The sequence below is a fragment of the Dendrobates tinctorius genome, unplaced genomic scaffold (genome assembly GCF_039654945.1).
Source record: "Dendrobates tinctorius isolate UK_male_01 unplaced genomic scaffold, ASM3965494v1 ptg000160l, whole genome shotgun sequence".
Classification (NCBI taxonomy): domain Eukaryota; kingdom Metazoa; phylum Chordata; class Amphibia; order Anura; family Dendrobatidae; genus Dendrobates; species Dendrobates tinctorius.
Window position 1 is genome coordinate 19,992,317 of NW_027361827.1, and position 18,303 is coordinate 20,010,619.

At 39.5% G+C, this 18,303-nt stretch overlaps 1 protein-coding gene and 1 long non-coding RNA gene across 4 annotated transcripts in view; one reads left to right on the top strand and one right to left on the bottom strand.

Annotated features, from left to right (window-relative positions):
* The window catches only part of SUSD1 (sushi domain containing 1), a 488,868-nt gene that overhangs the window by 284,793 nt on the left and 185,772 nt on the right, over positions 1 to 18,303 (top strand). The window contains exons 16-18 of the mRNA XM_073549625.1: positions 9,225 to 9,381; positions 9,559 to 9,644; positions 11,568 to 11,757. Coding sequence (XP_073405726.1) covers positions 9,225 to 9,381; positions 9,559 to 9,644; positions 11,568 to 11,757 — 433 coding nt within the window. The remainder of the gene's footprint in view (positions 1 to 9,224; positions 9,382 to 9,558; positions 9,645 to 11,567; positions 11,758 to 18,303) is intronic.
* On the bottom strand, positions 12,663 to 17,536 carry LOC141052462 (uncharacterized). 3 transcript variants are annotated; one of them, XR_012220816.1, is made up of 3 exons: positions 17,431 to 17,536; positions 15,998 to 16,163; positions 12,663 to 13,644 (listed from the first exon to the last, which is right to left on the bottom strand). It is a non-coding gene; the product is annotated as an uncharacterized lncRNA (long non-coding RNA). The 3 variants fall into 3 exon arrangements; XR_012220817.1 differs by having other exon boundaries at positions 17,426 to 17,536; XR_012220818.1 differs by having other exon boundaries at positions 15,998 to 16,166; positions 17,426 to 17,529.

The window sequence follows — 18,303 nt, forward strand, 5'->3', positions numbered from 1 at the left end:
TTGGGTTTCTTCAGGGCAGGTGGAGTCTTCTGCCTGTCCAGGGGTTGACACTGTGGTGGAAAGAATGCAGCAGATTTGGGACCAAGTGGTGGATAAGTTGTCTCTTTCCCAGGAAAAGGCCCAGCGGTTTTCTAACCGGCATAGGACCATTGGTCCCCGGTTTAAGGTGGTTGATATGGTCTGGTTGTCATCAAAGAATATCTCTATGAAGGTGGCTTCTCCAAAGTTTAAACCTAGATTTATTGGACCTTACAAGATTTTGGAGATTATTAATCCGGTCTCTTTTCGGTTGGCTCTTCCTGTCACATTTAAGATTCATAATGTGTTTCATAAGTCCTTGTTGAAGAGGTTTGTTGAACCAGTGGTTCCTATGGCGGCACCTCCTGACCCTGTGTTGGTTGAAGGTAACATGAAATATGAGGTAGAGAAAGTACTGGATTCCCGTCTGGCTAGACGGAGACTCCAGTATTTGGTTAAGTGGAAGGGTTATGGTCAGGAGGATAATTCCTGGGTCTCTGCCTCTGATATTCATGCCGAAAGATTGGTGCGTGCTTTTCATCGGGCTCATCCTGATCGGCCTGGGGGCTTGGATGAGGGTTCGGTGACCCCTCCTCAAGGGGGAGGTACTGTTGTGAGCTCATCTGTTCATTCATCTTTTGTGTCCGAGGATCTCCCTCTTCTGGTGAAGGAAGGTAGTGAGGCTGATTTGGATGAAAGAAACCAAACACCTGATCAGGTGGATTGTGACAGGAACTTCAGACTGGATATAAGGCAGCTGACACCCTTCTGAGTGGCTGGTGATTTCTCTGCTGGATTCTTGGAGACCAGTCTGATTCCTGTTTCCCAAAGATAAGTTTTTGCTCTGCTATTGAACTTATTAGTTTTGGTTTTGTTTACCTTGTTTTTTGGAGTTCAGCCATCCCCGGCTGGGGGTGTGCTGGATTCTTATTCCTTGATCAGTGTTCTCTTTTGCTCTGCCTTCAGAATATTATGAGTGCTGATATAGGGTTTGAAGTCTAGTGACTTCAGGGTCCTTTTTGCTTATCAGTTGTGTTGGTAATATTTTTGGCAGGGTTTTTTCGGATTGCAGACAGCAGCTTTTCTGTCCTGTCCTTTTTAGTTAGCTTGGGCCCCATCGTTTGCTCAACCTATCTTTCTATCTGTGTTGGTGTTTTCATCTTGCTTCACCGTCATTATATGTTGGGGGCTGCCTATTGCTTTGGGATCTGCTCTGGGGCAGTCAGTTTTTCCTTTTTCTCTCTTTAGAGAGAAATGAATGAACTTGTGTAGATCTCCGGCTGTGACGAGGTGTCTAGGATCACCGTAGGAACACTCCACGGCTACTGCTAGTTGTGTGATAGGATCAGGGGTCTGCAATCCGCTAGTTTCCAACCTCTCTGATTTTCTGGGCTGAGCTTGTGTTTTGTTTTTTCCTCCTCGGTGACTCAATCATAACAGGGTACCTTGATTGTGTGCAAGGTATCATGAAATCTGAAGATTACCAGAAGATTTTGGATCACAATATAGTGCCCAGCATCAGAAATCTGGGTTTGAGTCCTATCCAGTAGGATAATGACCCCAAAACATACTTCAAGAAGCACCTAGAAATAAATGGAAATAAAGTGCTGGTGAGTTCGGAAGTGGCCAGCAATGAGTCTGGATCTAATCCCATTAAATACCTGTTGAGAGATCTTAAAATTGCTGTTAGGACAAAGCGCCCTTCAAATATGAGAGACCTGGAGCAGTTTGTAAAAAAAAAAGAGTGGTTCAAAATTCCAATTGAGCGGTGTAAGAAGCTTGCAGATGGTTATAGGAAGCGATTGAGGGTGCCAACAATTTTGTTCAGCCCATTTTTGGGGTTTTGTAAGAAATTATGTCCAATTTGCCTTTTTTTATTTTTGTGTTCCATTACACAGCAATATAATAAACATGTGAAAACAAAGCACTGGTAATTGCAATAAGTTTCTAAGAGAAATGCTTCATTATCAGAAACAATTTCAAGGATTCAAACACTTTCAGCCAGGACTGTAAGTATAAAAAAAAATCTGGAAAAGTGAATATTACTGCCTTGTACCATTGGGATATTAAAAAATTTGAATGGAAGGTTATTTATCATAACTTTAGCTGATGGATGGGCATACAAAACAGTAATAGCTTTGAAGGTTGATCCACCGAAGCCAAATCTATTTGGTCGAATGCTTTCTCAACGTCTAGAAGTAACATTAACCCCTTCCTGACATCCAACGTACTATCCCGTCCACGGTACCCGGGCCCATATGACCGTGGACAGGATAGTACGTCTACCGCGATCAGCGGTGCCCACGTGGTGAGCGCCGCTGATCGCGGCCGGGTGTCAGCTGATTATCACAGCTGACACCCGACACGTTAACCCCTTGCACACCACGATCAAACATGATCGCGGTGTACCGGGAGTTAAAGGGAAGCATCGGCAGGGAGGGGGCTCCCTCCGTGCTTCCCTGAGCCCCCCACGGCAGCGCAATGTGCAGCGCTGCTGCGGGGGGCTCTTTCCCTACAGGCCCCCGGATCCAAGATGGCGACGGGGGCCTTCGGGGGCCTGCAGGAAGCTGGCTTCCTCAGTGCCTGCAAAGCGCAGGCATGAGGAAGCCTTCGGCACTGCCTGTGACAGATCGCTGATCTGTCACAGTGATCTGTGATATGACAGATCAGCGATCTGTCACAGGACAGTGATGTCCCACCTGGGACTATGTAGTAAAGTAAAAAAAAAATAAAAAAAAAGTGTAAAAATAATTTTTAAAAAATCGCCAAATAAATTAGTAAAAAAAAAAAAAAAATATTCCCCAATAAATTCATTTTTTGAAAATAAAAAAAAAAAAATAAAAGTACACATATTAGGTATCGCCGCGTCCGTAACGACCCGCCCTATAAAACTGTCCCATTAGTTAACCCCTTTAGCGAACCCCTTAAAAAATAAAAATAAAAAACGAAGCAAAAAATAATGATTTATTATCATACCGCCAAACAAAAAGTGTAATAACGCGCGATCAAAAAGACGCATATAAATATGCATGGTACCGCTGAAAACGTCATCTTGTCCCGCAAAAAACGAGCTGCTACACAGCATCATCAGCGAAAAAATAAAAAAGTTATAGCTCGCAGAATAACGCGATGCAAAAATAATTATTTTTTATATAAAATAGTTTTCATTGCATAAAACCGACAAAACATAAAAAACGACCTAAATGAGATATCGCTGTAACCGTACTGACCCGAAGAATAAAACCGCTTTATCGATTTTACCGCACGCGGAACGGTGTAAACGCACTCCCCCAAAAGAAATTCATGAAACGCTGGTTTTTGTTCATTCTGCGTCCCAAAAATCGGAATAAAAAGTGATCAAAAAATGTCACGTGCCCGAAAATGGTACCGATAAAAACGTCAACTCGTCCCGCAAAAAATAAGACTTCACATGACTCGGTGGGTCAAAATACGGAAAAATTATAGCTCTCAATATGTGGTGATGCAAAAACTATTTTTACAATGAAAAGCGTCTTTTAGCGTGCGACGGCTGCCAAACATAAAAACCGCCATAAATAGTAAATCAAACCCCCCGTTATCACCCCCTTAGTTAGGGAAAAATAATAAAATAAAAAAAAAATGTATTTATTTCCATTTTTCCATTAGGGTTAGGGTTAGGGCTAGGGTTAGGGTTAGGGTTAGGGCTGAGATTAGGGTTAGGGGTGTGTTGGGGTTCGGGTTGGAGTTAGAATTGGGGGTTTCCACTGTTTGGGCACATCAGGGGCTCTCCAAATGCAACATTGCGTCTGATCACAATTCCAGCCAATTCTGAGTTGAAAAAGTCATATGGTGCTCCTTCCCTTCCAAGCTCTGCCATGCGCCCAAACAGTGTTTTACCCCAACATGTAGGGTACCAGCCTACTCAGGACAAATTGCAAAACAATTTTTGGGGTCCAATTTCTCCTGTTACCCTTAGGAAAATAAAAAATTGGGGGCAAAAATATCATTTTTGTGGAAAAAAAATGATTTTTTTATTTTCACGTCCGAGCGTTATAAACTTCTGTGAAGCACTTGGGGGTTCAAAGTGCTCACCACACATCTAGATAAGTTCCGTGGGGGGGTCTAGTATCCAAAATGGGGTCACTTGTGGGGAGTTTCAATAATTTAGGTACATCAGGGGCTCTCCAAACGCACATGACACCCGCAGACCATTCCATCAAAGTCTGCATTCCAAAACGTCACTTCTTCCCTTCCGAGCCCCGACGTGTGTCCATACAGTAGTTTTCTCCCACATATGGGGTGTCAGCGTACTCATGACAAATTGGACAACAACTTTTGGGGTCCAATTTCTCCTGCTACCCTTGGGAAAATGAAAAAATTGGGGACTAATTGATCATGTTTGTGGAAAAAATACGATTTTTTTATTTTCATGCCCGGGCATTATAAACTTCTGTGAAGCCCTTGGGGGTTCAAAGTGCTCACCACAAATCTAGATAAGTTCCTTAGGGGTTCTCGTTTCAAAAATGGGGTCATTTGTGGGTGTTTCCACTGTTTAGGTACATTAGGGGCTCTCCAAAGGCAACATGACACCCGCAGACCATTCCATCAAAGTCTGCATTCCAAAACGTCACTACTTCCCTTCCGAGCCCTGACGTGTGTCCATACAGTAGTTTTCTCCCACATATGGGGTGTCAGCGTACTCAGGACAAATTGGACAACAACTTTTGCGGTCCAATTTCTCCTGTTACCCTTGGGAAAATAAAAAAAATGGTGACTAAAAGATCATGTTTGTGGAAAAAATACGAATTTTTTATTTTCACGCCCGGGCGTTATAAACTTCTGTGAAGCACTGGGGGGTTCAAAGTGCTCACCACACATCTAGATAAGTTCATTGGGGGGTCTAGTTTACAAAATGGTGTCATTTGTGGGGGGTTTCCACTGTTTAGGTACATCAGGGGTTTTCCAATCGCGACATGGTGTCCGATCTCAATTCCAGCCAAAAACGTCAAATGGCGCTGCTTCCCTTCCGAGCTCTGCCATGCGCCCAAATAGTGGTTTACCCCCACATGTGGGGTATCAGCGTACTCAGGACAAATTGTACAATAACATTTACGGTGCTGTTACCCTTGGAAAAATAAGAATTGAGGGTGAAAAGATAATTTTTGTGGAAAAAATATGATTTTTTAATTGTACGGCTTTATGTTATAAACTTCTGTGAAGCCCTTGGGGGTTCAAAGTTCTCACCACACATCTAGATAAGTTCCTTAGGGGGTCTAGTTTCCAAAATGGTGTCATTTGTGGGGGGTTTCCACTGTTTTGGTACATCAGGGGTTTTCCAATCGCGACATGATGTCCGATCTCAATTCCAGCCAAAAACGTCAAATGGCACTGCTTCCCTTCCGAGCTCTGCCATGCGCCCAAATAGTGGTTTATCCCCACATGTGGGGTATCAGCATACTCAGGACAAATTGCACAATAACTTTTAGGGTCCTGTTACCCTTGGGAAAATAAAAATTGGGGTGAAAAGATCATTTTTGTGGAAAAAATATGATTTTTTAATTGTACCGCTGTACGTTATAAACTTCTGTAAAGCCCTTGTGGGTTCAAAGTTCTCACCACATATCTAGATAAGTTCCTTGGGGGGACTAGTTTCCAAAATGGGGTCACTTGTAGGGGGTTTCCACTGTTTAGGTACATCAGGGACTCTCCAAACGTGACATGGCGTCCGATCTGAATTCCAGCCAATTTTGCATTGAAAAAGTCAAACGGCGCTCCTTCCATTCTGAGCTCTGCCATGCGCCGAAACAGTCGTTCCCCCCCACAAATCAGGTATCAGCGTACTCAGGACAAATTGCACAATAACTTTTGCCATCCAATTTCTCCTGTTACCCTTGGTAAAATAAAAAAAATTGAACCTGAAGTATTTTTTTTGTGAAAAAAGTTAGATGTTCATTTCTTTTTAAATATTCAAAAAAATTCCTGTGACGCACCTAATGGGTTAATAAACTTCTTGAATGTGGTTTTGAGCACCTTAAGGGGTGCAGTTTTTAGAATGGTGTCACTTTTGGGTATTTTCTATCATATAGACCCCTCAAAGTGGCTTCAAATGTGATGTGGTCCTAAAAATAAAATGGTGTTGCAAAAATGAGAAATCGCTGGTCAACTTTTAACCCTTATAACTTCCTAACTAAAAAAAATTTTGGTTCCAAAATTGGGCTGATGTAAAGTAAACATGTGGTAAATGTTAGTTATCAAGTTTTTTGTGTGCCGTATCTCTGTGATTTAAGGGCATAAAAATTCAAAGTTGGAAAATTGCGAAATTTTCAACATTTTTGCCAAATTTCCGTTTTTTTCACAAATAAACGCAAGTTATTTGAATGAAATTTTACCACTAACATGAAGTACAATATGTCACGAGAAAACAATGTCAAAATCACCGGGATCCATGGAAGCGTTCCAGAGTTATGACCTCATAAATGTACAGTGGTCAGAATTGTAAAAATTGGCCTGGTCATGAACGTGCAAACCACCCTTGGGGGTGAAGGGGTTAATGATTGAATTTTTATAATTCTCTATAAATAAGATTAAGGCTATAGGTCTCCTAGTGCCAACTATGGTTTGCCTACCTATTACAAACCCTACTTTATCTGTGTGTATCAAGTTAGGAAGTACGTCTGATAATCTATCTGCAATTATTTTTGCATAAACTTTAATATTGGAATTTAAAAAAGATAAAGGACTGTAATTTGAGCTTAAAGTAGGATTGATTTGCTGTTGAGGTATCACAATAATTGTAGCTTGAAGATTCTCAGATAAGAAATTACTTTCCTCCATTGCTTGATTAAACAAGTTGGTTAGGGATACGCATAAAAAGTGTTTGAAAATTAAATACCGATAATATTAATTTGTAAAGCTGTCAGGCCCAGGAGCTTTATTTTCTTTTAGTTTGCTTAGTACTGAGTCGACTTCCGCAGCTGAAAAGGAGCATTTAAAGCAGGATAATTAGTCTTCTGTAAGTGTTGGAAGCTGACTAGCTGACAACAAGCAGGCAATATCTTTTTCTTTAGGTTGTGGAGTTTTTTAATTATCTTTAAGGTTGTATAAAGAATAATAGTACAAAGCAACTTCTGCTGAAATGTTCTTTGGTGGTATTTTTTTAATATGCGAGATTTTTGTTTTTGATCTGTGTTTCTTAATTTTCTTTGCCATTAGTTTGAGCATCTTATCATATTCAAAGTAATGTTTGGCTTTGACGGACTGAATCATTTTGTCATAATTATCTGTTAGTAGAAATTTGAGTTCCGTCGTAAGTGTTAGAATTTTCGAGTGTGTAGATTTTTCCTCCAGTTTTATCTATAATTTCCTTAGTTTTGCTTTTGTGTGTTTATTATATTGGGAGTTCAGTTGAATGAGTATTCCCCTTATGACCACTTTATGAGCAGTCCAAACGATGGTGGGCGAGATCTCATGAGATGTATTTTCTCTGAAATAATTTTTGATATATGGAAAACATATTCATCTTTAATTTCCAATATAAAATTGGAAAGTGTCTTTGATAGCTGTAAAAAGACACGCTTTTTTTTTTTTTTTTTAAATCATCCATGGATGATTTATAGTTAGTCGGAAAGTTTTTATATATAAATTTAGAGGGATTAATGGATGAGAATTTAGTGTCCTGAAGTCCAATTATATCAGTATTGGGTCTTTTTGTGCCTTTCCAGACAAGATATCTCTTCATAGGACTATTGAGTCCCTCGATGTTTAACCCCTTTCCGACATTGGACGTAATAGTACGCTGATGTCGGGCTCCCCCTGTTTGCTGCGGGTTCCGGCACTGAGCCCGCACCTTTCCGGGCACATGTCAGCCAACAACAGCCACGGGTGGAATCGCGATCCACTTGCGGCTGTTAACTAGTTAAATGCCGCTGTCAATTTCTGACAGCGGCATTTAACTTGCGCTTACCGGAAGCATGTAACTAATCCCGACCTTCGGTGACCCCGTCACATGATCGCGGGTCACTGATGGGTTGGCATGACAACCAGAGTTCTCCAGCAGACCTCTAAGGTTGTCATAGCTGGATTGCTATGAGCGCTAGTCTTCAGTACAAGAGTCTTTAGGTAAGGCACTGTTCTTAGAAGGTGATGCTGTCAGTTTAGTGTGACTCAGCCCTTTCGCTGGGGAAATTTGCTATGAAGGGGATGGAATCCCCTTAATTTCTTCTTGTTCAGAGGCATAGTTTAATTCAAATGGTTCCATGGTATTCCGGTGGGTTCCATAGAGGTTCAAGTCCACAATTGAAGTTTGTAAATCCTCTGGAGTAACGTTTAAGTTGCTTTGCAGACAAGGCTGTGCAGGAGCACAGACAAATGCGACCATCCTGCTGGAGCTTCAGGCCACACCACCTAATTTCATTTTTCTAAATACAGGGTGCTTCAGAGTACTTCAAATAAAAAGTTTGGCTGATCATGTCTGTGCATGACAGAAATTGTTTGTCAGCTCCTACTGACATTGTACATGGATCAAGGGTGGAGGATGTGTGGTTCAATGAATGCCCTCGAGTATGACTCTACATGGCAGGTGAAAGGTTGCGGTTATTCAGCAAATTCACTTATGACTTTTTACGTGGGCATTAGGGGACGGCCAGAAAATGATTTCTTGACTATGCACATTGGGGGCTGGTGGTGTTTCAGCAAATCCACTCCTGACTTTGTACATGATTAGGGGGGGTGTTCAGCAAATATGCATCTGACTTCACTTTATTCATGGGGGGAGGCTTTCAGCAAATGCACTCTTGACTTTGTATTGAAGGGTGATGGGAGGTTGAGGAGTGTTCAGCAAATATGCTTCTGACTTTGTACATGAAGGAAGGGATATGGGTGGTTATATTTGTACTCCTCACCTTGAGCATGAGGGTGTAAGGCCAGCAAATGAATTACTGACATTGCACATAAAGGGGAAGGCGAGGATTTAAACAAATGAACTCCTGAATTTGAACATATTGGGTGCGGGAAGGCAGTGACACAATTAATTTTATTACCACGGGACAATAACTTGATGGGACAATAATAAAACTCACATTGATGTACAAAGTATTATGATGATATATCGGGTTGGGAGATTATTTTTTTCTGGGATGATGATTATAATCTAACGTTTGCTATGGAACCCCATGATTTTAATGTATGCGCCTGACTGGTTCTAAATAAAATTTAATTTGTATCCACAGCTGTATGTTCATGGTGAGACATGGTCTCTAAAAGAATTATTTCACGACCTAATGTACAAGATTAATACAGACCATAATATAAGTGCAATATGTTTGGATATTCCCATGGATGCTCAGCACCCTAATAATGTGACTGGAGACTTTTCAAACCTTATAGGTAAGTCAATTATTACAATGTAAATCAATTTTACATTAGATTACCCCATTAGGATTAATTACCGTTCACAATCTACTCTTACATTTTCTTTGCAGTGCTGTCTAAAAAAATATTCTGAGAAATCTCATGTAAGCTATGAAACATGTTCATGTTATCTTTTCCATTTGTATTTTGTAGGTGGAGAACCCATTCAAAACTTAACAGTGTTCAATGAAACATGTCTGATTTGGAGAAGACAATTCAAATCAAAAGAGCTATATTTGGTAAGAGCATAGATTTCTGTATTGAGAGTGGTGTTCAGTGATTTGCATGGATTTTGTTCACTTTTATTTGTTCCCTTAGGGCAAATCATCACAAAATGACTTGGGCTATGTTCACAAATGGCAATTTTGCTGCGTTTTGTTATGCAGATTAAAAGATTTGTCTGCACTACATGTTTAATAAAGTAACTTTTATTCACCAAAAACAGTAAAATCTGTTTGCTTTATTTTTTTCAGTATTTTTGGACTTCTCCATTGTTTTCTATGGGTGAAAACAATGCTATAAAACGCTGAAAGAGAAGTGACATGCTGCTGATTTAAAAAATGTTACAGTTATCAAATTCAGTCAGGAATAAAAGAAAGCAAGGGTGTATGAGATTTTTAAAAATCTCAAATTTTTGCTGATACTGTGATCATCATGGAATCCTTCAAACAAAAAAATTGTCCAAGATCTAACAGCCCATCAATTGTTATATAAGATATGTAGCAGAGAGTGGGTCTCATATTCTTTGAATTTTAAAGATTCATTGATGTGATGATAGTCCTTAATCTTTTGGCAGATATTTGAAGTGTCAACAATAATTTTTTTGTCTGTTGATGCAAAAATTATTACATTTGACAAAAATGATCAGAAATTACATGAACACACTTTTTCCCCATGCTATGATGGATTCTTTCATCTGTCATTTATAGCCCTTTCACTATAGACATTCTGATAACATTTAGAATGTGGTGTCATTGTGGACATTGTGAACCTGTCATGTTAAAAAATGCTATCAACTTTCACATATGGGGTTAATCTGCAGTTTATTAACATTTTGAAGCCATGCAGCGCCAGCTCATTGCAGCCACGTCCCACCACCAATTGACAGCCGGCTCAGAAGTACATCAGTACAGAGCCGACTGCCAGTCAATGCCGGGGTTTGGCTACAGCTGCCACTCAGGGAGGGGAAGGGGGAGAGGGAGAGGGAGAGAGATTTTTTTTTTTTTGTCCGGCACCCAGACAGATTTTGGGGTTAATTCAGTGTCTGGAGGATCCGCCGGCCAAAAAACGTTGCAAGCTCCGTTTGGAAATCTTTGAGGATCTTGACGGACACTAACATTGTGGCGGATCCTCAAAAAAACGGATGCAACGGACGGCAATCAGTCAGGATCGGCCAATAATGAAAGTCAATGGGGAAAAAAACGGATCCGCAAAGAAAAATGGCGGATCCGTTTTTTTTAAAAATTGGCGGATCTTGACTGATTGTCAAAAACGGAAGTGTGAAAGAGGCCTAAGGCTGGAGTCACACACAACGAAAAAAAAAAAAAAAAAAAAAAAAAAAAAAAAATCGGTCCGATTTTTACGGTACGAAATCGCACAAAGATTTCTTGTCCAGGGATCGTCTGTCATCCGATTTTCCGGCGATGAACCGATTTTATTCGCATCTAAGCATCAAATTGACATCCAATGCTAATGCCTGATGCTCTTTCCTGTTGACCTGGAGAAGTCTTGCGTTTTAATCGCATGCTGCGATTGTCTCGGTCCGAGGAACGGATCCGATAAAAAAACGCATGATGGGAGCAGCACCATAGAATAACATTGGGACGAATGCACTGCGATTTTTTATCGCATTGCATTCGTCCGATTTTATCACTAGTGTGACTCCAGCCTAAGTGTGACCCCGGCCTAATAGTGTTGACAAGACAGTTTTCCTTTAAGGACAACTTGATCTATGTATTCAGTGACAATCATATGTCTTAGGATAGGTTGACATATACACAATTTTACACAATGTCTTGCATTTATCAAGATACTTGCATTGCCAATGGCATCATTGCACTGTCAAACAATGTACACCCAATCTTACAGTGAATGTTTACTCCATATGAACAAATTCTGTATTCTGGGCATTCTTACAGTTCTACCATTTCTCTATTTTTCAGTTCTTTATCTATGGTTATAGGAGGAATGAGAAAAGCATTGCACACAAGCTGATATTTAATGTCACCACAGATGAGAAACAACCTGTTGTGTGCTTCGAGCTGCAGAAAGGAATTAACTACACAGTGGATGTGGTGTCAGCATTTTACCCTCAGTATCCTCTGCAAATTTTTATGCTTACCCTAAATTCAGGTATGCACTCCATTATGATTTCACTAGTTCAGATGGGAAATACATCATGGAAATGTTCATTAGCTGAGCCAAGCAACAAGAGCATTGTAAATGTCTTTTAGGCTAGGGTCACACGAGCTTACAATAAAAATTGATCACATTTTCATCCAGAAAAGTGGGATGATCTTTTTCTGGCCTGTCATTCATATGCAGTCCGTGTGCAATCCGCTTTTTTACATTAGCACTATTTAAGGCTAGTTTCACACTAGCGTTTTTTTGCGCTGCGTTTTTGCGCATCATGCGTTTTGTATGAGTTTGCTGCTTTTTTGTGCATGTGTTTTAACCATTTTTTAGCCATTTTTACTCTTAAAACGCATGCGTTTTTAAACGCAGACGTGCGCATGTCCATGCGCACATCTGCGTTCCCATAGACTGTAATGTGTTTTTTTGCGCATTCTGTGTGCACGCGTTTTTTTGAGAAAAATGCAACAGGTAGCGTCCTGCGCGCTTGGGCGCACACTACAAAAAAACGCATGCGCACGTAAAACGCGTGCAAACGCTAGACCATGCGCACCCATGTTAAAGATAGGGGAAAAGGGCGCATGCGCATGTATGTGCAAAAACGCAGCGCAAAAAAACGCTAGTGTGAAACCAGCCTAACACTGGCGTAACAAGAGTCTAGAGTCTGATGGGTCCCGACTCCCGATGCAAGATTTGGACCAGGCCCTCCCATCCTGAAATTTTTTTTTATATATAGCACCCTCCATCCTGGTTTATATGTGCCTCATCCTGGTATATATCTCTCATCCTGACCCCATCCTGGTATATATGTTGCCCATTCTGGCATATGTCCCTAGTCCTGGTATATGTACCAGGTGTATATACATATTTATATATAAATCAAAAAAAGGGCAGCACTACCAAAATTAAATAGTTGGTGCAAAACCTATTCAGCAGTGTCCCAACAGCCAAATTAACAAAAGTAAAAAAAATAGGCAGCACTCAAATTAAATGTGAAAAAAAAGTGGATACTTTACTGATCCTCAAGTGGCAGCGTTTCAACGGTGACCCGTCTTTATCAAGCAATGTGCTCATAGTCAGTACAAACTTAAATAGTAGTAACACATGTGTATACAATTTCAATAATTAATCTGTTTTACATATTCAAAATGGCCATTGCCATAGTAACATTTACAAGTGCTCCATACAACATATGTGCATATGTCCGAAGATCTAGATTACAAAGTGCAACAGTGCATATATAGTGCTTAAAAAGACTCAGCTGGTCAATAAAAATGATCATGACACAACTTATGAAGGTACTAAGGCTTATATAGTTAAAAAAATTGGTATACTTTACTCATATCCATGCAGCTCTCTGTCACTGCTGGCAATTAGCTCTGGTCAGTGTTGTTTGTCGCTGCCCAGCTCCAACATGTGATTCATCACTGCAAGGCCGATCATTGCAGGATGCCTGAGCATGCTCACTAAACATACTGTTCAGAACTGCCATTTTACTTCAGGGCACCACAGCCCTTTTGCTGATTCCATGTAAATACATGTATTAGTGCCTGGGGTTGCGGATTTACACCTGGAATGGTCACAAACCCTAGAGGCACCCACCAAGGTGACAATATGGTTGTGTTGCTGTTTTTACAAGAGATAAAGACCTCACACAGTCTCTCTTTACAGCATTACCCAATCCTGAATACCCTTTCACCACCAGAGGTCACTCTCTATGCAGTTCCCATTCACTCTATTTCACACATACCAGGCATTAGTATACTGCAGCGAAATGGCCATAAAACTCATTCTATAGAAAAATGAAAAAATATATATTTTTACATAACACCTTTTATTAAGTATCCTTCATAATCTTGTAGTCACTATCTTCACAGCATCATAGAACTGGAAAAAAAAATAAAAAGGATATAATTATAAACATATCCATATATATTAAAATATCAATAGCACATACATCACACAGAAGCCAGGTTACATGGAAAGTTATAGCCAAAAAAGGTAAGTTTCTCAAAACATATGTACCTTAAAATCAACGTTTAATCCTGCCGGTTTTAATGTCCCCAATTCGTATATCCATCTCATTTCCAATTTTTTTTAAAACTTCCGTACGGTTCCCTCCTCGTCTATGTACCGGTACATAATCTATAATTCTAAATCTCAAATCTTTCTCTGTATGTCCTTGTTCATTAAAGTGCTTAGGGACAGGCAGATCTTTGCGTTTTTTCCGTATGTCGCACCTATGCTGATTTAACCGTGTCTTCAGATCACATGTTGTTTCTCCAATATAATAAAGTGGACATGGACATTGTAACATGTATATTACATAATCTGTATTGCACGTTAAAAAATGTCTGCTGTTTAACGTATGTCCTGTACGAGGATTTTGGAATGTGGAGCCTTTAAGAATTAATGGGCAGTTTACACAAGATAAACAGGGAAAACAACCCTTCCGCTGAGTATTTGTTAGAGTCAACTGCTTAGTTTGTTTTAATGACCCAATGTCTGCTTTAATCAATCTGTCACCCAGACTTCTACTCTTTCTATATGCAAGAATTGGGTTTTTTTTAAATTCCTCTATTTGTGGACACCCCTTATTCAGAATCGGCCAATGGTTCATTATAATTTTAGATATTTGTGGACTTTCTTCACAGAAATTACTTACAAAAGGAATTCTACTCATATTATCCCGTTTTTTCTCCTCAAACAAATCTCTCCTTTCCACCTCATCCAGTCTCCTTTTCTGTTTAGCCAATATACTTTTGGGGTACCCCCTCTGTACGAATTTTTTACTCATATTGTCGACTGTCTCTGTTAATTTTTCATCTTTGCTAACTATTCTCTTAGCACGTAGATATTGACTATATGGAATAGCATCCAGCATTTTTTGTGGGTGATGGCTAGAATAATGGATGAGGTTGTTTCGATCCGTCTTCTTGCAAAAAAGTTCAGTATCCAACCTCTCTCCATCCTTCCTTATCAACACATCCAAAAAGTTCAACTCTACTCTGGAACATTCCATTGTAAATTTTATGGTTTCATTAATAGAGTTCAAAAAGTCAAAAAACTCTTGAAGCTCTTCACGTGATCCAGTCCAAGTCAGAAAAATATCGTCAATGTATCGCCACCATCCCCCTACTTTGGGGAAATGGGGCGACACATAGACGAACCTCTGCTCCAGAGCGGCCATCATGAGGTTTGCATATGAGGGGGCCATATTTGCCCCCATAGCTGTACCCCTTATTTGTTCATAATACTCATCACCGAACATAAAATAATTTTTTGTTAATACCAATTCCAAGAGGGACATGATCATCACTATGGCTTGATTAGTAAAATTGGTTCTGGACAAGGCTTCTCTTACCACCTCCAAACCTTCTTTATGGACAATAGATGTATACAGAGATGTTACATCAAATGATACTAGCCAATCACTTTCTCCCACTTTTAACTCCTTGACCTTCAAAAGAAAATCAGTAGTGTCTTTAACATAAGAAGTGGCGCTTTGTGCTAATGGATTCAAGATCTTATCCAGGTACACCCCAACGTGACTGAGCACTGAATCAGTCCCTGCCACAATGGGGCGCCCTGGAGGGTCTCGCATGGACTTATGCACTTTCGGCAGAGTATAAAGTATAGGTGTCGTTGGAGTAATATGTAACAGAAAATCAAATGTTTCTTTGTCAATCAATCCTTGCTCTAAAGCAGGTTTCACAATATTCCCAATATTTCTGATAATCTGGAACTTAGGATCTTGAGATAATTTCCTGTATACATCTTGATCACCTATCTGTCTCATTATTTCAGCCACATAATTTTCTTTATCCATGATCACCAGGGCTCCGCCCTTATCTGCCCTTTTTATAATAATTGTTTCATCATGGATTAATTCATTCATTGCTTTAACCTCCTCTGTTCTCAAATTTGGTTTAGTAAAACCCTCCATTCCTTTTGACCGCAGTGATTCGATATCTCGTGTAACTGCCTCAACAAATGTTTCTATTGCTGCAGAGCTATTTGGAGGTACAAATAGACTTTTCTTTTTCAAACCCAATTTTGCCATACATAATTCAGCCTCCTGACTTATCATATTTTTACTCTTATTATGAAACCATTCCTTTAACTTTACTGTTCTAAAAAGCCTATTCAAATCAACTTTACAGTCAAACCAATCGACATGCGTATTCATACAGAAAGAGGGACCCTTATTCAAAAGTGACAATTGTGAATCAGTCAATACCTTTTTGGATAAATTAATCACTAGTTCTGGTGGTTGGATCGTGTCACTGGTTTCGGTGATTGGTTGTAATTCTTCTGTTTTCCGCCTCTTTTCTCTTTTTTCTCTTTTCCATTGTAACCTTCCTCCTCTCCTTTTTGACCTTTTCCTTGAGGAGGATGATCTAATTCTGCTAGAAGTAAACTTATGATTAGTTACGTTTTTTATACCCATCAACTGTCTCTTATAAGTCCTATTAATCCAGTGACCTCTTCTCCTCCATCTTAGATTGTCTTTCTGCCAATTATAGATGTTTCCTGTTTTATAATCTTCAGAGTCACGGATCCACTTTTTTCATTTATTATCCTCTAGTTCTATACGCATTTTATCAATTCTCCCCTTGATTACAGCAAAAAACGCCTTCCACTCCTCCTCTTTGATTTTACTTTTGATTTTTGCACATACATCATCCACTTTTTCTTGTAAAAGTTTGATCTCATCCTGTAAAAACTCCATGTTCAATAGCATAGTGTCCATTGCATATCTGTTAGAGATTTGAGTAAACCGTGTACAAAAAGGAACACTATTCATCATGAGATTAGGTCTAATGTTTGACCTCAGGCCTCTTGGGATCATACGTGCTTTATAATATTCACCCAAGGTTGTTAGATGTAACTGTTGAGTGACAATTTTTTTCATGTCATTCTCATATTCTCTTTTGAGATCCAAAATCGAGGGGGTATTCAAGAAAACCCCATCACCTCCTATGGCTCCAACAATCCTGTCTCCATCTTCCTCTGTGTATGTAAATGAAAAAGGATCTCTTATATTCTCCATTATCCACTACAAAATCAAGAAAAATTAATTTTTTAAAAAATATTTTTTTGAAAAAAAATTTTTTTGAAAAAGTTTTTTTTCAAAAATTTTTTTGCAAAAAAAAAAAAAATAATAAAAAATTTTGAAACAAAGTGTGCACAACCTATAAGACAATAAATAAATCAAAAAAAGGGGCAGCACTACCAAAATTAAATAGTTGGTGCAAAACCTATTCAGCAGTGTCCAAACAGCCAAATTAACAAAAGTAAAAAAATAGGTAGCACTCAAATTAAATGTGAAAAAAAGTGGATACTTTACTGATCCTCAAGTGGCAACGTTTCAACGGTGACCCGTCTTTATCAAGCAATGTGCTCATAGTCAGTACAAACTTAAATAGTAGTAACACATGTGTATACAATTTCAATAATTAATCTGTTTTACATATTCAAAATGGCCATTGCCATAGTAACATTTACAAGTGCTCCATACAACATATGTGCATATGTCCGAAGATCTAGATTACAAAGTGCAACAGTGCATATACAGTGCTTAAAAAGACTCAGCTGGTCAATAAAAATGATCATGACACAACTTATGAAGGTACTATGGCTTATATAGTTAAAAAAATTGGTATACTTTACTCATATCCATGCAGCTCTCTGTCACTGCTGGCAATTAGCTCTGGTCAGTGTTGTTTGTCGCTGCCCAGCTCCAACATGTGATTCATCACTGCAAGGCCGATCATTGCAGGATGCCTGAGCATGCTCACTAGACATACTGTTCAGTGTCTTTTTATACTGATAACAAGTTTAAACAGGTGCCATTACTACAGGTAATGAGTGGAGGAAAGAGGAGACTCTTAAAGAAGAAGTTACAGGTCTGTGAGAGCCAGAAATCTTGATTGCTTGTTTCTGACCAAATACTTATTTTCCACCATAATATGCAAATAAAATGAAAAAAAAACAGACAATGTGATTTTCTGGATTTTTTTTTCTCAGTTTGTCTCCCATAGTTGAGGTCTACCTATGATGTAAATTACAGACGCCTCTCATCTTTTTAAGTGGTGAAACTTGCACTATTGCTGACTGACTAAATACTTTTTTGCCCCACTGTATATATATATTCATTGTATGTATGTATGTATGTATGTGTGTATGTCCGGGATTGGCATCCGCACCGTCGCAGCTACAGCCACAAAATTTGGCACAGTCACACGTCTGGACCCCGAGAGTGTCCTAGGCTATGTTGTGAGGCAAAATTTTAACCTCGCGCGTTCCAATTCACCAAACAATTTTGCCCCTATCTACATAATGGGGAAAAAGTGTGTGTGTATCAAGCCCCGCCGCTCCTTATGATGTCATAATGGTTGACTATGGGATGGAGGATGTGTGATGGGTATATGGGCACTGGACTATGGGATGGAGGATATGTATGACGGGTATATGGGCACGGGACTATGGGATGGCGGATATGTATGATGGGTATATGGGCATGGGACTATGAGATGAAGGATG